Source organism: Oncorhynchus gorbuscha, linkage group LG25 (genome assembly GCF_021184085.1).
Source record: "Oncorhynchus gorbuscha isolate QuinsamMale2020 ecotype Even-year linkage group LG25, OgorEven_v1.0, whole genome shotgun sequence".
Classification (NCBI taxonomy): Eukaryota; Metazoa; Chordata; class Actinopteri; order Salmoniformes; family Salmonidae; genus Oncorhynchus; species Oncorhynchus gorbuscha.
This window is the reverse complement of record NC_060197.1, coordinates 634,122-659,960: the sequence shown is the minus strand read 5'-3', so window position 1 is coordinate 659,960 and position 25,839 is coordinate 634,122. Positions and strand designations below refer to the sequence as shown.

General features: G+C 45.1%; 1 protein-coding gene across 1 annotated transcript in view; it reads right to left on the bottom strand.

Annotated features, from left to right (window-relative positions):
* Nucleotides 1–25,839, bottom strand: part of snd1 (staphylococcal nuclease and tudor domain containing 1) — a 326,061-nt gene that overhangs the window by 231,808 nt on the left and 68,414 nt on the right. The window contains exons 14-15 of the mRNA XM_046328833.1: nucleotides 25,564–25,636; nucleotides 21,909–22,050 (exon numbers count right to left, since the gene is read on the bottom strand). Coding sequence (XP_046184789.1) covers nucleotides 21,909–22,050; nucleotides 25,564–25,636 — 215 coding nt within the window. The remainder of the gene's footprint in view (nucleotides 1–21,908; nucleotides 22,051–25,563; nucleotides 25,637–25,839) is intronic.

Sequence of the window (25,839 nt, the reverse complement as noted above, 5' to 3'; positions counted from 1 at the left end):
GGTGGAGTTTCCCTGACTTTTCCAAGGAGGTTCAGGACGAGAGAAATGCGTTCATAGAGGTGAGAGACGTGCATGAAATGGGGACTGAAATACTCCTTGCACTACCCTGCAGTGTTCTGGGTTACTGTGAGAGGATCACTAGGTTGTTTTACAGACCCAAAGGAGGCAAAGAAGAGTGTCGCAGACTTTTAACGAGGCCAAACCATCCGAGTAGTGTGGTATGGAAGATGCACATGGCGAGTAGTGTGGTATGGAAGATACACATGGCGAGTAGTGTGGTATGGAAGATACACATGGCGAGTAGTGTGGTATGGAAGATACACATGGCGAGTAGTGTGGTATGGAAGATACACATGGCGAGTAGTGTGGTATGGAAGATACACATGGCGAGTAGTGTGGTATGGAAGATACACATGGCGAGTAGTGTGGTATGGAAGATACACATGGCGAGTAGTGTGGTATGGAAGATACACATGGCGAGTAGTGTGGTATGGAAGATACACATGGCGAGTAGTGTGGTATGGAAGATACACATGGCAGTAGTGTGGTATGGAAGATACACATGGCGAGTAGTGTGGTATGGAAGATACACATGGTAGTGTGGTATGGAAGAGTAGTGTGGTATGGAAGATACACATGGCGAGTAGTGTGGTATGGTGGATACACATGGCGAGTAGTGTGGTATGGAAGATACACATGGCGAGTAGTGTGGTATGGAAGATACACATGGCAGTAGTGTGGTATGGAAGATACACATGGCGAGTAGTGTGGTATGGAAGATACACATGGCGAGTAGTGTGGTATGGAAGATACACATGGCAGTAGTGTGGTATGGAAGATACACATGGCGAGTAGTGTGGTATGGAAGATACACATGGCGAGTAGTGTGGTATGGAAGATACACATGGCGAGTAGTGTGGTATGGAAGATACACATGGCGAGTAGTGTGGTATGGAAGATACACATGGCGAGTAGTGTGGTATGGAAGATACACATGGCAGTAGTGTGGTATGGAAGATACACATGGCAGTAGTGTGGTATGGAAGATACACATGGCGAGTAGTGTGGTATGGAAGATACACATGGCGAGTAGTGTGGTATGGAAGATACACATGGCGAGTAGTGTGGTATTGTTTGCTGTTTGGGTTTTAGGTGTTCATGGAAGATACACATGGCAGTAGTGTGGTATGGAAGATACACATGGCAGTAGTGTGGTATGGAAGATACACATGGCGAGTAGTGTGGTATGGAAGATACACATGGCGAGTAGTGTGGTATGGAAGATACACATGGCAGTAGTGTGGTATGGAAGTGTGGTATGGAAGATACACATGGCGAGTAGTGTGGTATGGAAGATACACATGGCGAGTAGTGTGGTATGGAAGATACACATGGCGTAGTAGTGTGAAGATATGTGAGTTTTACACCTGCATTGTTTGCTGTTTGGGGTTTTAGGCTGGGTTTCTGTACAGCACTTTGAGATATCAGCTGATGTACGAAAGGCTATATGAATAAATTTGATTTGATTTGTATGGAAGATGCACATGGCGAGTAGTGTGGTATGGAAGATACACATGGCGAGTAGTGTGGTATGCTTTTACACCTGCATTGTTTGCTGTTTGGGGTTTTAGGCTGGGTTTCTGTACAGCACTTTGAGATATCAGCTGATGTACGAAGGGCTATATAAATAAATTTGATTTGATTTGTATGGAAGATGCACATGGCGAGTAGTGTGGTATGGAAGATACACATGGCGAGTAGTGTGGTATGGAAGATACACATGGCGAGTAGTGTGGTATGGAAGATGCACATGGCAGTAGTGTGGTATGGAAGATACACATGGCGAGTAGTGTGGTATGGTGGATACACATGGCGAGTAGTGTGGTATGGTGGATACACATGGCGAGTAGTGTGGTATGGAAGATGCACATGGCGAGTAGTGTGGTATGGAAGATGCACATGGCGAGTAGTGTGGTATGGAAGATACACATGGCGAGTAGTGTGGTATGGAAGATACACATGGCAGTAGTGTGGTATGGAAGATACACATGGCAGTAGTGTGGTATGGAAGATACACATGGCAGTAGTGTGGTATGGAAGATACACATGGCGAGTAGTGTGGTATGGAAGATACACATGGCGAGTAGTGTGGTATGGAAGATACACATGGCGAGTAGTGTGGTATGGAAGATACACATGGCGAGTAGTGTGGTATGGAAGATACACATGGCGAGTAGTGTGGTATGGAAGATACACATGGCGAGTAGTGTGGTATGGAAGATACACATGGCGAGTAGTGTGGTATGGAAGATGCACATGGCAGTAGTGTGGTATGGAAGATGCACATGGCAGTAGTGTGGTATGGAAGATGCACATGGCAGTAGTGTGGTATGGAAGATGCACATGGCGAGTAGTGTGGTATGGAAGATACACATGGCAGTAGTGGTTCATCACGAATGGACTACCATTTTTGTCGAAGCTGATAGGAAAACTTCCTATGTTGTGAATAACCTTCTCATTGACTGTTTATGCTTAGAATATTACAATGTTCTTTGAAAAACAGGTACATGTCTGGGAAGCTTTTATAGCATACATACGTGGAGCAATAATACAACGATCAGTTACTATTAACAAACAAGATGAACAGAAAATGTATAAACTTGAAACAGAGCTCAAAACGCTGGAGGGGGAATATTGGTCCAATCCGAACAACATTTCTCTGGTAAACTTGACGAAAACCAAATACGGGCTGAAAATTCCCTGTACAGGTTGAAGCAGAGATGGTATGAATCAGGGGACAAGGCAGCAAAACCGTTGGCCAGTCAATGGAAATCCAGAGAAACAGATCGGCAAATAGGTGGAATCAGAAAAAAGACAGGCAAGCTTATTACCAATTGTTACAGATACAAGTATCCTGTGTGTGTGTTTCTTTCCTCTCCTTCTCCCCTCACAGGTGAAAATCATCACTCCCCAATCAGTCACCAATCAGCAATCAGAAGACACACCTCCTCCTGTTTCCTACCCTATCACAGTTCCTTTCCCTTGGTTTAAAAACCCTGTCAGTTGTTTGCTCTAGAGCTCAATCTCTCTGTAAATGCCATGTCTGTAGGTCTCTGTGTTTCACTCTCTCGTTGTGTATTAACCTCTCTTTTGTTTGAGCACCTCCATAGCACTTTGTCATCACCTGTGAGTATTGTTTTGGTTAAGGTGTTTGTTTACTGGTGGGAAAAGGGGGAAACAAGACACGTCGCCCATGGGCATACACTACCCGTAGGTAAACTTTGTTATACCCTAGTTAGAACTGGGCGGACCACCCACTGTATTTTTTTGGTTAGTTAGCTGTTGTTAAAGTAGGCTAGTCTAGCTTAGGGGTGTTTTTGAATACTTATTGTTTCGTTCCTTGGGTCCAGCTCAGCCCCTTTTCCTGCTCCCCCCATTACTGTGTGTTTATTAATAAACCCTGAGTTTGACGGTAGATTTCAGTTGTCGTGGTTATTTCGTTCACACTTTTACTTTGTCACTATAAATTGCATGAGTTATGTTACGGGTCTCATTACCATCCCCCCCTAGACTGTCGGGCCAAAAGGGATTCGTAAACACCAATCATAAAGAAACAATATAATTTGAGACTTCTATCAGGAACGTTCTACTTCAGACAGTCCTTTAGATATGCACAAAGCAGAGGCATTCTTTCAGAATCTGAACCTTCCTAAACTAAAAGAGGAAGACAGGAACTGGATCGACCGTCCAATTACAAAAGGTTTGCAGAGCAGCAAAGCCCATAAACATTGAACACATCGATTGACACAGGTGAGCTCCCACCTTGATGCAGCAAACATCCTAATCCCCAAAAAGGGAAAGGATCCCCATGAGCGAGGGAGCTACCTTCCAATTTCCTTAATATATTGTGATGGAAAATAGTTTACAAACTGGCTATGAGCGTAAACCATATCATTAAGAAAATCATAAATCCAGAAAACCAGGTGGGATTAGTGAAAGGCAGAACTTCATCTGACAATCTATTGCATGTCATCAGGAAGGCAAAATACCTGGATACTTCAGTGGCAGCCTTATCCCTAGATGCAGAGAAAGCCTTTGATAGGGTGGGCTGGGACGACCTGCATTATACTAGAAATACATTTGGATTTGGACAGGGCTTTCAGAATATTATTACACTACTGTACAACGACCACAAATCCATAGTAGTCACTAACGGACTACGATCATCTCATTCTCTGTAGGACGAGGCACGAAACAAAGTGACTGTCTCTCGCCCCTCCTATCTATTATAGCATTAGAACCATTAGCCCAAGCCATTAGGCTGCAGTCAATCAATCAAAGGGGTTAATATGGGAGGGAGAGAGAATAAACCACTGCTTTATACAGACGACATATTACTAATAATGTCAGGTTCCCAACATATGGCCTTAACTGGACTTTATAAATGCATTTTCAGAGACATCGGGCTATAAAGTCAACTGGACTTTATAAATGCATTTTCAGAGAGATCGGGCTATATAGTCAACTGGACTTTATAAATGCATTTTCAGAGACATCGGGCTATAAAGTCAACTGGACTTTATAAATGCATTTTCAGAGACATCGGGCTATAAATTCAACTGGACCAAATCTGAAGTAATGCCGCTATCAAAACATTGTCTGAGAAATGACTTCCTCAGCTGGAGGTTTCAATGGGTCCTTAACATGAGGTACCTGGGGATCGCTTTGAAATCCTGGTCTGGAGAAGATGATTTATGAAAACCTTGACCCACTACTGAACAAAATTCAAGTCCAGTGTAAGAGCTGGGATCAGCTACAAATCTTATTATGGTGTAGGATACAGGTTATACAGATGGTCATTAGCATGTTACCACTGTCCTTACCTGTCTATACCTTTACACCCAGAAGGAAAGTGATTACAGAGTTTGTTTGGGCCAGTAAAAGGGCCAGGATGGAACTAGAGAGATTACAGGAAACGACTGACAAGGGAGGATTAAAGCTCCCCGACATGCAATTATATCAAGAAGCCTTTGTAGCTGCCCAAATAGGCTCTCTTTACGGAGAACTCTAAAGAGGCCAATTTAGGTGGACATGGAGGAAGAAGTTAATGCCCCATTCGGAACATCAAATTATTTGAGCTAACAAAACGTGGGACTGCAGAATCCAATAATGCCCCATACAAAAAAATATATGGAGTCAGATACATGAGAGAGAGAGACATCTTCACCTTTACTGACAAACTCTGCTTCGTTATGGAACAACCGACATTGAAAACAGGGGGACACATGGTTTTCTGGAAAGGTTGGTATAGAAAGGGGAAAAAGAACATTTGGTTGTCTATATCAAGAAAACTCGTTCACCTCTTTTGAATAACTACGGTCCAAGTATAATTTACAGAAACAAGGCTTTTGGAGGCACCTCCAGCTTAGAGATTGTATGTTTAAGGTAGGACAGAGTAACAACAAATTCCCTGTACATTCAGGGGCAGAACGACAGATTTGTACCTTGTCAGCTTGGGGGTTTGAACTTGCAACCTTCCGGTTACTAGTCCAACACTAACCCCTAGGCTACCCTGCCGCCCCAGGGTAGCTGTACTGTGCCGGTCGGGGGAATGGACACACCTACCCATTCAAATGAGTGGCTGGGTGTGTCCGCGCTTTTGATTGGTACTGTATACTAATCTCTGACAAGTTATTGTTTAGTGCCAAATGTAATTCTGCATTGTTATCGTGAAACTGATTACAAAAAAATATATATATATATATAACCTACCGGTCAACAGCCAGAAAATACATACATTTCATCAAAAGTTAAATTCAATGAATTGACTATAAAAACACATGTGGGCGGCAGGTCAGAGCTTGTGTCAATTTCTTCCCATTGCTACTTATTTTCACTCAGGAATTGAATTCATTGAACTTCTCTCTCCATCTCTCTGGTCTCTGTATTTCTCCCTGCTTCTCTCCTTCCTTCCCTCTCTCTGCACCCTCTCCTTTCTTCCCTACTGTCAGTTCCCTGTTGTATGGCACCCAGTGGTTGAGGAATGGGTGTTGTGAGGCACAGTGGGTGAGGCTGGTATGGTACAGAGCTAGGAGCTAGGAGGCTGGTATGGCACGGAGCTAGGAGGCTGGTATGGCACGGAGCTAGGAGGCTGGTATGGCACGGAGCTAGGAGGCTGGTATGGCACGGAGCTAGGAGGCTGGTATGGCACGGAGCTAGGAGGCTGGTATGGCACGGAGCTAGGAGCTAGGAGGCTGGTATGGCACGGAGCTAGGAGGCTGGTATGGCACGGAGCTAGGAGGCTGGTATGGCATGGAGCTAGGAGGCTGGTATGGCACGGAGCTAGGCGCTGGGAGGCTGGTATAGCACGGAGCTAGGTGACTGGTATGGCACGGAGCTAGGGGGCTGGTATGGCACGGAGCTAGGAGGCTGGTATGGCACGGGGCTAGGAGGCTGGTATGGCACGGAGCTAGGAGGCTGGTATGGCACAGAGCTAGGAGGCTGGTATGGCACGGAGCTAGGAGGCTGGTATGGCACGGAGCTAGGAGGCTGGTATGGCACGGAGCTAGGAGGCTGGTATGGCACGGAGCTAGGAGGCTGGTATGGCACGGAGCTAGGAGGCTGGTATGGCACGGAGCTAGGAGGCTGGTATGGCACGGAGCTAGGAGGCTGGTATGGCACGGAGCTAGGAGGCTGGTATGGCACGGAGCTAGGAGGCTGGTATGGCACGGAGCTAGGAGGCTGGTATGGCACGGAGCTAGGAGGCTGGTATGGCACGGAGCTAGGAGGCTGGTATGGCACGGAGCTAGGAGGCTGGTATGGCACGGAGCTAGGAGGCTGGTATGGCACGGAGCTAGGAGGCTGGTATGGCACGGAGCTAGGAGGCTGGTATGGCACGGTGCTGGGAGGCTGGTATGGCACGGAACTAAGAGCTGGGAGGCTGGTATCGCACGGAACTAAGAGCTGGGAGGCTGGTATCGCACGGAGCTAGGAGCTGGGAGGCATGTATGGCACAAAGCTAGGAGGCTGGTATGGCACGGAACTAAGAGCTGGGAGGCTGGTATGGCACAAAGCTAAGAGCTGGGAGGCATGTATGGTACAAAGCTAGGAGGCATGTATGGCACGAAGCTAGGAGGCATGTATGGCACGAAGCTTGGAGGAGGCATGTAGCTGGGAGCTGGGAGGCTGGTATGGCATGGAGCTAGAAGCTGGGAGGCTGGTATGGCATGGAGCTAGAAGCTGGGAGGCTGGTATGGCATGGAGCTAGGAGGGGTGAGGTTGGTATAACATGGAGCTGGGAGGGCTGAGGCTGGTATAACATGGAGCTGGGAGGGCTGAGGCTGGTATAACATGGAGCTGGGAGGGCTGAGGCTGGTATAACATGGAGCTAGGAGAAGTGAGGCTGGTATAACATGGAGCTACAAGGGCTGAGGCTGGTATAACATGGAGCTAGGAGAGGTGAGGCTGGTATAACATGGAGCTAGGAGGTGTCATGACACTGGCCCATAACACCTTTATGGTGTTTGACTATTTGTTTGATGGTGGGAAAAGGGGGTACCAAGACAAGTTGCCCATGGGCATACACTACCCATAGGAATACTTTGTCTATATACCCTAGTTAGAACTGGGTGGACCACCTGCTGTATTTTTGGTTAGATAGTTAGCTATATTGAAGTAGGCTAGTCTAGCTTAGGGGTGTTTTTGGATATTTGTTTCTTTCCTTGGGTCCAGCTCAGCCCCTTTTCCCGCCCCCCTTTACCGTGTGTTTAAAAATAAACCATGAGTGTTTGACTGTAATTTAGTTGTCTGTGGTTTTTCGTTCTCACTTACTTTTTCACTAGTATACGTTGCATAAGTTATGTTACGTGTCTCGTTACCATCCCCCCTAGACTGCGTAACAGTACTTGATGAATGTGATGTCAGTTCGGTTGTCCTCTGAGACATTCTCATCAAATAAAGGATGACAAACGGTACAGTGGAAAGTCTACATACACATTATAGTTATCAGATTCACATGGAATTGTTGTGCAATTTAAATGTTTGAAAATGAAATTATTTGTGAGGGGATGAAATGTGATTTTAGCTTGTAAAATGTGAGAATTGGGTTTTCATGAGTGACTCAGTGGCCCGCTCACGTGAAGAGACATTGGTTATAAACTATGAAACACGCCCTCCTCTCCCTTCCTATATAAAGCCGTGACGACAATATAACTTCCTGTTCCGGGTACATTAGGGTGACGATCCGATGTCAGAAGGGTTCAGATAATAACTACAGTATGAATGGTATGAACTTTGAACTCTTATTCGCTAAAGAAGTGATACCTCCTAGCTGTTGCGTTAGGAACAGCAGCTGCAAACGTGGGCTCGGAAAGAACAGACAGAGTTTACCATCTACCAGACATCGACGTTACTACAACGTATCCAATTTACCACCAGAGACATTCTTCCGAGGACAGGAAGATCTGTTGGCTAACACGACCAGCATCTACGACCAACCTACCGAAGAGCAGCTCAGAGTAAATATTTATTGCATTTTCCTTTTCCAAATGGGCGGTGATTTAGAATGCATAAGATTCTGTATTTACGATAGAGACATCGCTTCTCCCTTTGTTCCTCAGTCTTCCCGCTCTTTCACTCAAACCCAGCCCCCTTTTCTTTGTGTAACCAGCCACATATCTGTTCCATCCGCCAGGGCCGTTTTCCTTTATGACATAATTTGTAATCAAGGTATGATTTATTCTGAGTGATTAGTTAGGTATTTTGTATTACTGATTCAACTTGTTAGCCAGGGTTCGTGAAGAATTTACAACTTTCAGATGAGACTGAAGTAAGGTGACAATTAATATTGACTGCTATTGATGTAAATATTACTAGGTCTTTAAGAGTTTATTTGGAAGATAACTGCTCTATAAATATTATTTTGTGGTGCCCCGACGCTAATTAATTACATTTACAAGATTAGCTCAATCAGGTAATATTAATTACAGAGAAAGGATTTTATAGAATAGCATGTCATAATACTTAATCTGGCATAGCCAAAGACATGACAGAGGGTTGAGGCTGGTATAAAATGGAGCAGTGAGGGCTGAGGCTGGTATAACATGGAGCTGGGAGAGGTGAGGCTGGTATAACATGGAGCTGGGAGAGATGAGGCTAGTATGAGCTGGAAGAGGTGAGGCTGGTATAACATGGAGCTGGGAAGGCTGAGCGCGGCGGGGGGGGGGGGTAAATGCACCACACGGAGCCTCTTCCTGCTGGACGAGTCATCCCTCCTCCCTCTCCATGCTCCTCAGATCTCTCATCTAGGGATCATTACCCTAGACCAAGGATGGTCACCTATGATGGGGATGAAGGCCACAAAAAATCTGGGCTCATGAGGTGCCGGAGTGGTTTGCAGGTCTGTTTTCCCACACATGCAGTCAGAGCCTGACGTAGCCTTTTGAGGGCCCTAAACAAAATGTTTTTTTAGTGGACTCCCTATAGACAGCAGAGAGCAAAAATGTACATTTTAGAGTTAATATCCTGCCATTCTACAAATTTTGCCATGAGGCGGAAATATTTTACCTTTATTTAACTAGGCAAGTCAGTTAAGAACAAATTCTTATTTTCAATGACGGCCTAGGAACAGTGGGTTAACTGCCTGTTCAGTGGCAGAACAACAGATTTGTACCTTGTCAGCTTGGGGATATGAACTTGCAACCTTTCGGTTACTCGTCCAACGCTCTAACCACTAGGCTACCCTGTCGCCCCATGAGGCAGAAATAAATGTTATCAGTTTTTAATATGATATCTGAGTGACTGACTAACAAAATCAATGGGGGCCCCTCGGTTGGTAATTCGACCATGATTCCTACAAATTTAGATAGCTGGCAGCTAGACTAACTAGACTAACTTAAATATTTTTGCTGACATGCGCTAATTGAGTGACTGTCCGTCAGATCAATCCAAATGTATTCATAAAGCCCTTTTTACATCAGCAATTGTCACAAAGTGCTTATACAGAAACCGAACCTATACTCCAAAGACCAGGCAATACAGATTAGAAGCACCGGGGCTAGGAAAAACTCCCTAAAAGTCTGGAACCAGGCACTGAGGGGTGGCCAGTCCTCTTCTGGCTGTGCCGGGTAGAGATTATAAGAGTACATGGACATTAACTGACATATGAGAAAAACTGCAGGGACTCCTGAGTGGCGCAGCGTCGCAGTTAGGGGAGGGTTTGGCCGGGAGGCTTTACTTGGCTCCTCACGCTCAAGAGACTCCTTGTGGCGGGCCGGGCACCTGCAGGCTTACCTCGTTGTTTGCTGAACTGTGTTTCCTCCGACACATTGGTGTAGCTGGCTTCCGGGTTAAACGAGTGAGTATTAAGAAGCACTTTGGCAGGTTGTGTTTCGCAGGTTTGGCAGGTTGTGTTTCGGGCGAAGCACGACTCGACCTTCGTCTCCCGACCCCGTTGAGGAGTTGCAGCGATGAGACAAAATCGAAATTGGGGAGAGAAAAATATAAATACAAAAAAAACTTCTGATGCGCAAACAAATGGCATCTTGTGTATTCTACTATTCTAAACCTCAACAGTAAGTTGAGACCCTGAGTGGTGGAAGGGAATTGATCTGCTGATCTCAGTGTTCTCCAACCCTCACTGCCTGAGACCTGTCCGGATGGGGTGGAGGTCTGACCAAAACAGTCAGTCAGAATAGGGGGGGGTTGGTCATAGATGTTAAACTAGTGATATCACGTTTTACATATTCTTATTCCATCTCGATGGATGTGACTGACTGTAGCCACATACAGGTGAGCCAGACGAGAGGAGTTGAGGTACAACAGGGCAGGGTAAATGAATGATCTTTCACCATGTCCCTTTATCCAGGTCAGACACTCATCCCATTCATTCACTTTCCTTTTCAGAGTGCAACCACATGATCAACCTGCCAAGCACATGATCAATCTGTTAATATCAGTACTAGGCCTGTTTTCACATTCATATCGATCAATGTCATCATGCAACAATAAGCAGCATTTCAATAACATTTATTTCCAAGAACCTGCATTTCTCCTTTAAAAAGCAAAGCAAGGCAGTGATTGTAGAGTGAGCTAAAGCTCATTGTATTACAGTCATTCACCACGGCCAACTTCACTCGCACTTTGAGTGCCTATCTACAATGGATGACTGATACAAACCATTTCCCCCAACATCACTCACAACAAGGAAGTTAACAGTAGACATTGTATACCACTGCCATGGTTAACGGAGGTAACGGAAATAATTGCATGAGGACAAAAAGAGAGATTGAGCGAGAACGAGAAAGCAAGAACAAGAGAGCAGAGAGAAAAGGCCTGAGTGAATAAAAGAGACAGAAGATGTGAAAGAAATGAGTGACTGATATTGAAAAGAGATTCAATGTTTTTTTTAGTCGGGACAAAAACAGGAAAATGCAACTAAAAAATAAACTTTATTGTTTTAACGGGTGAATATTTTCCTTCTCCAACAGAGCTAATCAAAAACATGAAGCCGAGGAGAACTCCTTAATGAACTGCCTCATCATCATCAGACAACCAGAGAAATTCACAGGATCCTTTTTCATTATGCAGGTTTATGGGCCTGCTCCAGTCAGGCACACACACACACACACACACACACACACACACACACACACACACACACACACACACACACACACACACACACACACACACACACACACACACACACACACTGCCTGGTTGCCGGCTAGTTCAGTAACACACAACCACACACAACCACACACGAGTCTCTGGGCTAAAGATGCTCCATCTCTCAGCTCCCAATTTCCAGGAAGTGAGTGAATCTCCATAAGCTGCAGTGCCACAGACAGAGAGGCAGTTAAGCTAAAGTGAAACATCACTTTATTTATTTTTTTAAACATTATATTCATCATCTCTAGCATCACCCCAACATCAACATTGGTGAAAATGGTGTGTTTCTATGTTTTGCATTTAAGAGACGATAAGGTGTGCATCATGCTATTTTAACCAATTGTGTGTAGGCATTACCTACTAATTGTCTGCTGATTGGTTGATGATGTCATTGGAAACACTTATCTTTTTTCTATAAAACATAGAAAACTGCCATTTTTACATATGTTGATGTTGGGGTGCTGGAGGTGATGAATTGGAAGTTGAACGTTTTTAAAATGTCCCTTTAAGCTAGCTCAATACAACACACACCGCACCCACAGGGATTAAGCAGACAGCACACACCCCAACACTTAGCCTATTCCCAGGGCAGGCAAACACACAAATGGGATGTTCTCTCATGTCCAAGCTTAAGCCTTTTGAACCTTTTCTTAGACACGCGTCTTATTTACCCTGCAACACACGCGCGTCTTATTTACCCTGCAACACACGCGCGTCTTATTTACCCTGCAACACACGCGCGTCTTATTTACCCTGCAACACACGCGCGTCTTATTTACCCTGCAACACACGCAACACGCGTCTTATTTACCCTGCAACACACGCTTATTTACCCTGTCTTATTTACGTCCTGCAACACACGCGCGTCTTATTTACCCTGCAACACACGCGCGTCTTATTTACCCTGCAACACACGCGCGTCTTATTTACCCTGCAACACACGCGCGTCTTATTTACCCTGCAACACACGCGCGTCTTATTTACCCTGCAACACACGCGCGTCTTATTTACCCTGCAACACACGCGCGTCTTATTTACCCTGCAACACACGCGCGTCTTATTTACCCTGCGTCTTATTTACCCTGCAACACACGCGCGTCTTATTTACCCTGCAACACGCGCGTCTTATTTACCCTGCAACACGCGCGTCTTATTTACCCTGCAACACGCGCGTCTTATTTACCCTGCAACACGCGCGTCTTATTTACCCTGCAACACGCGCGTCTTATTTACCCTGCAACACGCGCGTCTTATTTACCCTGCAACACACGCGTCTTATTTACCCTGCAACAACACGCGTCTTATTTACCCTGCAACAACACGCGTCTTATTTACCCTGCAACACACGCGTCTTATTTACCCTGCAAAACATCTTTGAAAGGACATCATGTCCACTTCACAACCCCCTTCCCAAGGACAACTTCAAAAGCAGGAAGGCCTAAAGCCCCACAACATACTGCGCTGCACTCATAGGTCCACATGGGAAAGTGACATTTTCAACTAAAATCACAGAAGTGGGGTACAGAAGCAATCTTTCCCCCATTGAAGGCCGTTCAGACAAGCCTAAATTCAAACACAGTTTACAGTTGTTTTGTTTTATGACTGGATTATAGCTCCTGTCCAAATGTTGTGAATGATATATATTCCCGATCAGGTAATAGCTATAAAATGTGCAGCAGCCAATTGTCAGGTAAAAAAAATATATATATTCCCATTGAAAAATAAGCCTATTCAATACCGGTTGATATAAATACATTATCAGTCTATAGATTCAGTGGCACAATTTAGTAGAATTAAATTAGCAGGTGTGTATGTTCGTTATGTATCTTTATCACATAGCACAGAATAGAGATTTTATAAGCTCAATCACTGCTCAACAATTCATAATCGTGTTTTAAAAATTGTTTTAGGGCCATGATTAACAAGAGCTCCTATTTTTATTTCTCAACTGGTAAGTAAAGCGCGCTTCCCATTTGCCATTCAAATGCATAGGCAATGGAAGGCAGGATTCATTAACGTGTCACACACCACTTGGCAATGAGCTGGAGGCAGTAGCCATATTGAAAACCTATGGCTACTAAATTGTTTGAAACCTGAACACTTTACTATATATTATGAGGTGTGTTTTATTTACCTTGGCAAATTCCAACCATATCTGTGGAGGTAATTATTTTAATAGACTTCAATATGCCATTGAAAACAGCAGCCTATTTCTCTCATGTTCTACTGGTTTTCAAATGGTTTTGTTTGTACAGTAGCCAAGTGCACATTCACGTGTAGCCTACTGCCTTGTAGGCATCGCTGTGCTAATACTGTTAAGAAAAACTTTAAGATAAACATTCTGATCTATTTCAGACACATTGCTTAAATGTATGTTTTTTTTTTAAGTATGTCATCTACGGTAGGTCAACTGGTTGAATTTGGGATCTATTGTCCCAAAGTCTGTTTGGGCTATTTCTTTCTCGACAAGCTGACCAATATAATTGGTCAACTTTACTACTATGGGGGATAGTAGATTGAAATAGACTCATAGGCGGCTTGTCCATAAGGCTAGGAATTAAATTGCCAAAATGATATATTCCAATTAGCCTACTCATTGCATCCTCGTCTTGCATATTCTGTTAAGATAAATTACCATAATCTAAATGTGATTTCTGTCATTCTGAGCACCGTGGTGGAGACCCTAATCACATTACACACCCAATGTATGTGGTTCTGGAATATTTCCCAAATATCTGGTAAATTAAAATGCTGACAGTCAAATGTCCGGTAAATTAAAATGCTGACAGTCAAATGTCCGGTAAATTAAAATGATGACAGTCAAATGTCCGGTAAATTAAAATGATGACAGTCAAATGTCAGGTGCCACATTCAGAACAGAAAGCCTGATTCATGTCAGTCACCAGTCAACTCCATTACACTCAAAAGTTACTTCAAATTCAACCAGTGAATGCAATCGATGGCAAGCTATGCTAGTGATTCTACCAGTTATTCTTAATGAGTGTTAGCATGCTAATAGCAAACCCCAGACACTAAAATGTATATATTTAAGGGGTATGCAGTAGGTCGATAACGATGTCACCAAAGTATGTTGTATAGGTAATTTCAAACAACATTCCCAGCTAATGAGAAAACTGTCACAGTATTTAATTTAAGATAATGAAAAAGACTTAAAGCAACCTTGGGGCTAATTTGTATAGGCACCAACAGCAGATTAAGGGATTTGTACATTCATACCCACCAGAAGGGCGTGGCCACTGTGAAACTTCCTTCCATGAGGGACTATCCCTGTTGTCTCCTTTCGTCCTATTTTTTTTGTCCTATTGAACACAACACAGTTCTAGGCCTTCTGTTCTTTTCTCTTTTCCTCTCCATCTCCATGAAAGAAGAAACCCACTCCATCTCATCAAAGTTGCATGTGGATGAGAGAAGAGGAACATCCCATCTTCCCCAGAGCACCCCTCCGGCCCACTCTGAAGTGGGGCTTCTCTCTCGCTCTCTGTATCCCCCTCCCTTCACTCTCCCTCGCTCCCCCTCTCTTCTGAAAGCCTCTCTCCCTCTCCTCTTGGTTCTTTTAGGGAAAAGGAGCACTCCCCGGAAAATTCCGGAAGGAAGGAAAGCAAGTAGGAAAGGGGAGGGAGAGGGAGGCTTTGAGGTGCCTCCATGGAGTAGACAGGAGGAGCGAAGGGAGAGAAAAACAAGTCTCTCTCCAGCCTCCCTTTCAAATAAATATCAAACGGGGAAGTCTGCTCACAAGCGTACGTAGTTCAGAGAGAAAGGTGGTTTAACCTGAGGGGAGACAGTAGGGGATAGACCGAGAGAGAGCAAAACAATGCAGACCCAATAGCACCTAGCAGAGAAATAGGCCTACCTGCAAGGCATGACTCTGCATGTCGGAGCTCTTAAACGGGGTCTATACAGTCTACGCAAACAGAGCCCTTAAAGAAGCCTACTGGAATTGGTACATCCATATTTGGCATTTTGAATGAATGATTATATACATTAATGTTGAATAGCGATATCACAAGTATAAACACAGTAAAGGACACACACTAAAGGGTTATGAGCTAAACGTAGTTTTTTTAGACAACTGGGATGCAGCTTATAGACATGCCTGTATAGAACACATATTTTAGAAACCAGCTCTATTCTCCCACAGCTATTGAAGAGGAACCCTTATTCTTGGTGAATAATAATACATCCACAAAGGGTCTGGTGCGGCGGTCTAAGGCACTGCATCTCAGTGCAAGAGGCCGTGATAGGGAGTCCAATAGGGCGGCGCACAATTGGCCCAGCGTTCCATGGGATTGGCTGCGGTAGGACGTCATTGTAAATAAGAGATCGTTCTTATAAACTGACTTGCCTAGTTAAAGGTTAATAACAAAGTGTGTGTTTGCAGGCGTTGAGGCTTATTTCACTCCACACATCAACCACTGTTTGAGGAGCATTCAGCCTCTTGCTGAGCGACAGGTGATACTTCACCTAAACTCTGTAACATGGCTTCTCCAACCCTGTTCCTGAGCCGCGTGGGGTAATACAGTAGGGGGAGGAGCAGCATGAGGTAATACAGTAGGGGGAGGAGCAGCGTGAGGTAATACAGTAGGGGGAGGAGCAGCCTGAGGTAATACAGTAGGGGAGGAGCAGCATGAGGTAATACAGTAGGGGAGGAGCAGCGTGAGGTAATACAGTAGGGGAGGAGCAGCCTGAGGTAATACAGTAGAGGGAGGAGCAGCCTGAGGTAATACAGTAGGGGGAGGAGCAGCGTGAGGTAATACAGTAGGGGGAGGAGCAGCGTGAGGTAATACAGTAGGGGGGAGGAGCAGCGTGAGGTAATACAGTAGGGGAGGAGCGCGTGAGGTAATACAGTAGGGGAGGTGCAGCGTGAGGTAATACAGTAGGGGGAGGAGCAGCGTGAGGTAATACAGTAGGGGGGAGGAGCAGCGTGAGGTAATACAGTAGGGGAGGAGCAGCGTGAGGTAATACAGTAGGGGAGGAGCAGCGTGAGGTAATACAGTAGGGGGAGGAGCAGCGTGAGGTGAGGTAATACAGTAGGGGGAGGAGCAGCGTGAGGTAATACAGTAGGGGGAGGAGCAGCGTGATGTAATACAGTAGGGGAGGTGCAGCGTGAGATAATACAGTAGGGGGAGGTGCAGCGTGAGGTAATACAGTAGGGGGAGGAGCAGCGTGAGGTAATACAGTAGGGGGAGGTGCAGCGTGAGGTAATACAGTAGAGGGGAGGAGCAGGGGGAGGTAATACAGTAGAGGGAAGGAGCAGGGGGAGGTAATACAGTAGGGGGAGGAGCAGCATGAGGTAATGCAGTAGAGGGGAGGTGCAGCATGAGGTAATACAGTAGAGGGGAGTGTGAGTAATGTTTTATGCGTTTCTCCACACTCTCGTCCTCAGAGGACGCACTTGGAGGATGAGAGCGGAGCACGGTAGTATGCATATTGAGAAACACGAAGACAGAGCGAGAGAAAGACAGAGAGCAGGGCTCTTTGGTGTCAACAGGTAAATCAGACTTCCACAATAAGCAGACCTCAAGAGAAACAACACTTCTGTCTTAAAGGATTTATGTCCATTTAGTATGGCGCCCAGGAAAGCTCACTCAACTAGACACGCACACAACCTCTCTGGAGAGCCTTCTTCCAATCCAGTTGAATTCCTGCCTGACATTACAAACAGACTGGCCATTACACGGACGAACGCATCTGGCCTCAACAATCCCATCCATATGTTCTAGAGATGTGGAAACCTCCACTACATATGTGATTGTGAGTAGCCTATATGAAGGGGTCTTGAGGGTGAAGGGCGTCTGGTGTTCAACATCAACAGATCAAAATGGCTTCCTATTCCCTTCAAGAAAGTCTTCACCCCTTGACTTTTTACACATTGTGTTGATTGTTTGTCACTGGCCTACACACACAGCCCAGAATGTCAAAGTGGAATGCTTTTTGAAATGTTTGAATGGATGGTGAAATTCACTGAAACCCCACACTAACACACATAGCAAATATCATGTAGCCTACTTTTGGCCTGCTAAAAGCCTGACCACCAGTCAACCCACATTATTGACTAATATTCCATTTCTGTTGCTACAGGATTTTGTTGTGACAATATAGGTCAAATTAAAGTAAGTAGTGCTCACGAGTCAAAAAGGTATACCATTTCTGTAAATATTTCTTTGCAATTCGTATGTTATGTTACGGATTTGTAAGGGCTTAAGATCAAGGACTGCATCTTTAAGCTCATATACAGAGCCTTCAGAAAGTATTTACACATTTTGTGTTACAGCTGAAATTTAAAATGGATTCATTTGAGATGTGTCACTAGCCGACACACAACACCTCATAATATCAAAGTGGAATTATGCTTTTAGATTATTTTTCAAATGAATTACAAATGAAAAGCTGAAATGTTGAGTCAATTAGTATTCAACCCCTTTGTTACGGCAAAGCCTAAATAAGTTCGAATAAAATTGTGCTTCAGTCACAAATTTTATGGGCTCTGTGTGAAATAATAAGTGTTTAAATAATCATTTGTTCTTAACAGACTTGCCTAGTTAAATAAAAGGTTAAAAATAGAAAAAAAAGTGTTTAACATGTTTGAATGACCACATCATCTCTGTATCCATTACATTTTACATTACATTTAAGTCATTTAGCAGACGCTCTTATCCAGAGCGACTTACAAATTGGTGCATTCACCTTATGACATCCAGTGGGACAGTCACTTAACAATAGTGCATCTAAAACTTAAGGGGGGTGAGAGGGATTACTTATCCTATCCTAGGTATCCCACACATACAATTACCTGTATCCTACCTTAGTCGAGCAGTGAATTTCAAACACAGATTAAATCAGAAAGACCAAGGAGGCTTTCCAATGCCTCAAAGGGCAACCATTCGTGGATAAAAAAAAAACATTGAATATCCCTTTGAGCTTGGTGACGTTATTAAATCACGCTTTGGATGGTGTATCAATACACCCAGTCACTAACTCAGTCGCCGGGAAGGATGGATCAACAACATTGTAGTTACTCCACAATGCTAACGTTATTGACAGAGTGAAAAGAAGGACGCCTGTACAGAATAAAACATATTCCAAAACATGCATCATGTTTGCAACAAGGCACTATAGTAATACTGAAAACAATGTGGCAAAGCAATGAACTTTTTGTCCTGAATACAAAGTGGTACGTTTGGGGCAAATCCAATACAACATATGACTAAGTACCATTCTCAATATTTTTAAGCAACTATATTTTTGGCTGCATTATGTTATGGGTATGCTTGTAATTGTTAAAGACTGGGGAGTATTTTTATTTAAAAAAGGAACACCTGGTCCATTCTGCTTTCCACCAGACACTGAAGAGATTCATTCACCTTTCAGCAGGACAATAAGCTAAAACACAAAAGCCAAATCTACACTGAAGTTGCTCACCAAGAAGACAGGGAATGTTCCCGAATGGCCAAGTTACAGTTTTGACTTAAATCTACTTGAAAATCTAGTAATAATCAACAACCAATTTGACAGAGCTTGAATCATTTTTTCAAGAAAAAAAGGGGCAAATGTTGCACAATCCAGGTGTGGAAAGCTTAGAGACTCACCCAGAAAGACTCACAGCTGTAATGGCTGCCAAAGGTGCTTCTACAAAGTATTGACTCAGTGGTGTGCATATTTGTGTAAATGAAATATTTCTTTATTTAATCTTCAATAAATTTGAAAAATATATTTTCACTTTGTCATTATGGGGTAGTGTGTGTAGATGGTTGAGGGGGGAAAAAATCTATGAAATCCATTTTGAATTCAGGCTGTAACAACAAAATGTGGAATAAGTCAAGGGGTATCAATACTTTCTGAAGGCACGGTAGTGCACTACTTTTCATCAGGGCCCTGGTCAAAAGTAGTGCACTAAGTAGGAATAGGGTGCCATTTGGGATGCAACCCGTATGTCATTTCACACAGGGTTACAGAGGGAGATAAAACATGGGAGAGAACTTTGGCACATTGAGAGGACATGAAGATAGGAGTGGGGTAGTGTTGGTAGATACAGGTATGTGGGGTAAAAGTCATGACCACACAAACCCACAGGCAGCAATAACACACACACACACACACAAATAAAGTAAGAAACTATTAGACACACCCCCACACCGTTCCAGGAAAGGTGAGGGTGGTCAGGATGCAGTGCGGTGGCTAATCATAACGGAAGCACCTCATATTAAAAAAGGGAGCAGGGATCGTTTGTATCAATCAGCATTAATCTGGCCTTAATGTGTTTATTAAAGACAACATGAACTGTCATTTCCTAGCAGAAAACCTTTTTACCGGGGAAAAACCTTAATCAAATAAACCCAGGCTCTGTGCCATAATGTGCTTATTGTCATATGGTAATAACCACTGATTGAATAAAATCATTTCCAATGACAGAAAACACACGCACGCAAGTGTGTGCGTGTGTCAAGTTATAATGTCAGATTTCCAACCAGTCTTAATAAAGGCCTAGGAGGCTTGATGGAGAGAGAGGGTCAAGTCAAAATGCCTGGCAGAGAAAATAATTCATTACAAAAACCAACGACAAAGGGGAAAGACATTTAGAAACAAATGACCAAATTAATTAAAACATTAACAATGGAAGACATGCACAATTAAACCGGGGATGATGTGATCATGAATAAATGGTGGCGTCCTGTTGGGAAATGAATGAAGTGGGTTCTTCTTTTGTTTAGTCAATGACAGAGCTGAAATAGAGACCGATAGATAGATGCCTGGATTAGATGTAATGCTTCTGTTACGGCTAGTTGAGTAAATGGAGTCTCATCTAATCTAAAACACACAAGCATTCATGCTATCGACCGATTCGGATCTAAATTGTCTGCACAAACCAACCTGAGCTGCCAGACAGAAAGTATAAACACAACCATAACCAATCTACAGTACAATGTAGCCTATATTTCTCTTGCAACTGTCACCCTGCTTGTTTCCCGGGCACAAAATGGTCACCTCATACCCCAAATGCTCCCTTACAACCCTGTTCCTGGATAGCCACCATCCTGTAGGTTTTCAATCCAGTCCCAGTTGTAACTGACCTGATTTATTTTAGCAAGCAACTATTTTCTAGAATCAGGGGCACTAGATGAGGGTTGGAGCAAAAACCTAGAGGACGGTAGCTCTCCGGGAAGAGGGTTGGAGAGCCCTGCTTTTGACACTGATTTGCAATCAGTCACCTGGCTTGGCACAAAATGACAGACAAGGCAGAGTGGGGAGGTCGCTGGCAGGGATTCAGCGGGGGGTAGGGTCAATGCCCGCATGAGGTGAAAGGTCACATCAGCTACACGCCATCCCAATGGTGCCAGGTGGCGGTTGGCGTGGTTTCACCAGACCCCTGTGGACCTTCGTAGTGAATGACTGCTAACAGCTGGGCGCTCCGCTAGCTCTGACATCAGACACCGTGACCTCTGAACTGAGGCCACGACGCTGCACCTGGCGTGATATGTCTGGCACACACACACCCACCTCTCCTCACATACTGTACACACACACACCCACCTCTCCTCACATACTGTACACACACACACCCACCTCTCCTCACATACTGTACACACACACACCCACCTCTCCTCACATACTGTACACACACACACCCACCTCTCCTCACATACTGTACACACCCCCACCTCTCCTCACATACTGTGTGCACACACACACACACACACACACACACACACACACACACACACACACACACACACACACACACACCCACCCACCCACCCCTACTAGCCTATGTTTTTATTAAACTGGAAGTAAACCAAAACAAATGTTGCTTACAGAGTTAAAAGACTGATGACTAATAGTCTAACCAGGCACCGCTCCAATCTGAGGTAGGATGTAGTTAGCTAAACCAGGATGTAGTTAGGATGTAGTTAGCTAAACCAGGATGTAGTTAGGATGTAGTTAGCTAAACCAGGATGTAGTTAGGATGTAGTTAGCTAAACCAGGATGTAGTTAGCTAAACCAGGATGTAGTTAGCTAAACCAGGATGTAGTTAGCTAAACCAGGATGTAGTTAGCTAAACCAGGATGTAGTTAGCTAAACCAGGATGTAGTTAGCTAAACCAGGATGTAGTTAGCTAAACCAGGATGTAGTTAGCTGAACCAGGATGTAGTTAGCTGAACCAGGATGTAGTTAGCTGAACCAGGATGTAGCCTTACGGCCCTCGCGGATGGACTACTTACCGGCGAGGAGGAAGGTGATGAGGCAGGTCTCTTTGGGCATGTAGAGTTTGAGGCGGGAGCCACTGAACACGTATTCTACCACTGCCTCTGAGCGGCCCGCTCTCTGGAGGAAAGGCAGGAACTGCTTGGCCTTCTGTGTTTCCTGGAGAAGAAAGAAACATGTTCAGAGTAGCAGCTTCACCCTAGAAATGCAGATCTTCATGTCAATTGGATGGTCTGATAGTGGATCATACACCTCAGTCTTAGTCCATCCACTTCATATGCAGATTAGTAAATTAGGTTGAAGTTCATTGCGTGGGGTTTCTCGGTAAGGGTGAACGGAACGATGATTTCACCATGACATTGCTAGGCCTCATCTCTCTCTTTCTCTCTCTCTCTCCCCCTTTCTGGTGAGTCACTGGCTTGATGGGTACACCAAGGCCAGAATTACAAGTGTGGCTAAATCATTGCCTATTCAGACAGGCTGATGAATCAATGGCAGAGAGAGAGAGAGAGAGTTGTATTAATAAATACACAGCTCGGCCGGCAGGCCAAGGCAGGCAGGCCAATGCAGCCACAACAAACCAGGCTGTGACTCACTAGCACTCTCTCATGATTTAGATGCCGTGGGGTGGGGGGGGTGTGTGTAGAGGAAGAGAGATGTGTTCTGGCCAAACAGATAGATGTACTGGGTGAAGAAGATGAGGAAATATGTTGTTGACAAGGTGGAACTATTCCATCAAGCGCCAGGTAGCTCAGGATTTCAGGGTGCAAAGTCAACATTGCTGTGGTGATTAAAGTTAGTGGGCAGGAATCTAGCCCTACACTACACATTATTTATCTGTTCAGATGAACTCTTAGGATGGAGAAAGGTGGGCAATGGGAATAGGGAAACAGGTGAACACACACATATATACCAGCTGGGCTGGGGGGCAGGAGTCAGGAGGGACTGTGTTTATGTAACCTGTGTTGGGGGTGAAGAGAGAGAGAGCCATATCCACTCAGCACCTTTGTATGTACTGTACACACACACCCCACTGTACTCCATTATATATCCCCACTGTATTCTTCAATATAACCCACTTCATCTACATAATCCCTCTCGGTAATATCCCTGTGTGTGTGTGTGTGTGTGTGTGTGTGTGTGTGTGTGTGTGTGTGTGTGTGTGTGTGTGTGTGTGTGTGTGTGTGTGTGTGTGTGTGTGTGTGTGTGTGTGTGTGTGTGTGTGTGTGTGTGTGTGTGTGTGTGTGTGTGTGTGTGTGTGTGACAGGCGGTGAGCTGAGGGGGGCGGTGGATCGGGTTGTTAGCCATTTCTGTATTTGTATTAGAAAGCCCATTACATTAGCCCGTGCCCGGCCACTACTGCCTCCACAGCCCAGCTCTCCAGCCAAGAGGGAGCAGTACTTTAAGATGAAGAGACACACACACACACACACTTGTTCTCCCTGACTGGCAGAAGTCATCAACAGATTGGCATGGTATCAAGGATCTATTCCTGGGCGGCTGTCAGTCTTCAGAGTGACGGGGAAACAAGCTGACATGTAAATGTGTCGTATCCCCTCTATGGCTGCAGTGAAACACAGAGAGGGCTGCTGAGAGAGATGGAGCGTCTTTAGAGAGGGGCTGGGCAAGATCAACACACACAGGTACAGACAGAGAAAGATACATGCGCGTGCACACACACACACCTCATTACACTGGAGAATAGTGTGTGTCTATGAGGGCGTTAAACAATAACACACAGTCAATTAAAGCACGGACAAGTCTTCTCGTAAAACAAAGACTTAAGGTGGACAGAATGAGAGGGAGGGAGTGTGTGTCCCCAGCCGTCATTCCTTAATGTGCTTTAACACACGTGGTCCATGGAGAGAGAGAGAGTGTAGAGAGAGAGTGAGAGAGAGAGTGTAGAGAGAGAGTGTAGAGAGAGAGTGAGAGAGAGAGTGTAGAGAGAGAGTGAGAGAGAGAGTGAGAGAGAGAGTGTGGACAGAGAGAGAGTGTGGACAGAGAGAGAGTGTGGACAGAGAGAGAGTGTGGACAGAGAGAGAGTGTGGACAGAGAGAGAGTGTGGACAGAGAGAGAGTGTGGACAGAGAGAGAGTGTGGACAGAGAGAGAGTGTGGACAGAGAGAGAGTGTGGACAGAGAGAGAGTGTGGACAGAGAGAGAGTGTGGACAGAGAGAGAGTGTGGACAGAGAGAGAGTGTGGACAGAGAGAGAGTGTGGACAGAGAGAGACTGTGGACAGAGAGAGAGTGTGGACAGAGAGAGAGTGTGGACAGAGAGAGAGTGTGGACAGAGAGAGAGTGTGGACAGAGAGAGAGTGTGGACAGAGAGAGAGTGTGGACAGAGAGAGAGTGTGGACAGAGAGAGAGTGTGGACAGAGAGAGAGTGTGGACAGAGAGAGAGTGTGGACAGAGAGAGAGTGTGGACAGAGAGAGAGTGTGGACAGAGAGAGGGTGTGGACAGAGAGAGGGTGTGGACAGAGAGAGGGTGGACAGAGAGAGGGTGGACAGAGAGAGAGTGTGGACAGAGAGAGAGTGGACAGAGAGAGAGTGTGGACAGAGAGAGAGTGTGGACAGAGAGAGAGTGTGGACAGAGAGAGAGTGTGGACAGAGAGAGGGTGTGGACAGAGAGAGGGTGTGGACAGAGAGAGAGTGTGGACAGAGAGAGAGTGTGGACAGAGAGAGAGTGTGGACAGAGAGAGGGTGTGGACAGAGAGAGTGTGGACAGAGAGAGAGTGTGGACAGAGAGAGAGTGTGGACAGAGAGAGAGTGTGGACAGAGAGTGTGGACAGAGAGAGTGTGGACAGAGAGAGAGTGTGGACAGAGAGAGAGTGTGGACAGAGAGAGAGTGTGGACAGAGAGAGAGTGTGGACAGAGAGAGAGTGTGGACAGAGAGAGAGTGTGGACAGAGAGAGAGTGTGGACAGAGAGAGAGTGTGGACAGAGAGAGAGTGTGGACAGAGAGAGAGTGTGGACAGAGAGAGAGTGTGGACAGAGAGAGAGTGTGGACAGAGAGAGAGTGTGGACAGAGAGAGAGTGTGGACAGAGAGAGAGTGTGGACAGAGAGAGAGTGTGGACAGAGAGAGAGTGTGGACAGAGAGAGAGTGTGGACAGAGAGAGAGTGTGGACAGAGAGTGTGGGTACGTACGTGCATCTCATTACTCCCAGTTAACACATTTTATGGGCACGGAGTAAAATCAAATCTTCGTTTAGTGAGCAACCCAATCAATTTTCATAAGCAGAGATGCTGTCTGCTGTCCCTGGAACACGTAAACAACTTCCTAGATGACTTTATTAACGCAGAGGGAACTATCTTTAGATGGGACTTTATTGCTATAATATGGGGCGTTACAGGGGGGGGCTGGTATTATGGATATTACTTAGTGAGTCATCTATAGATCAGATGACAAGTCTTGTCCTGGGGAGTGGCTTGGGAGAGACTGGAGAGCATTGAGACTGGTGGGTCAAGGTTTGGCAATTATATTATCAAGAAGAATGTTGGCCCAAGAATGTGCGTGAACATTGCACACACACACACACACACACACACAGCAGGGGGAAAAACACACAAGATATAAGCCTAGTCACATAACAGTAAACACACAACTATTCCTCAAAGACACACACACCCACATTTCTCTCTCTCCCACCCACACTCTCACACTAATCCATCTTACCCCAGATATATCAGCCACTCTGTGGATGGGGACCTCCTTCTTGCTATGCAGCCCTTTCCCGTTCTTGATTGCCCTGTGATCAATCAGAGGGAGAGAGTGAGACAGCGCGGCCACCATTACGGTTCATCCCATCATCCAGAGAGTTAAGGAGAAACCATCAGGTCTTTGAGCCGCAGAGGAGAAATGAAGCTGTGGGTAATAAACACTCAGAGAGCCATTCCGGCTCAGAGGGGGGATACAGTTTCCAAGCTCCCAGGCTCCACCATGAGGATCAGC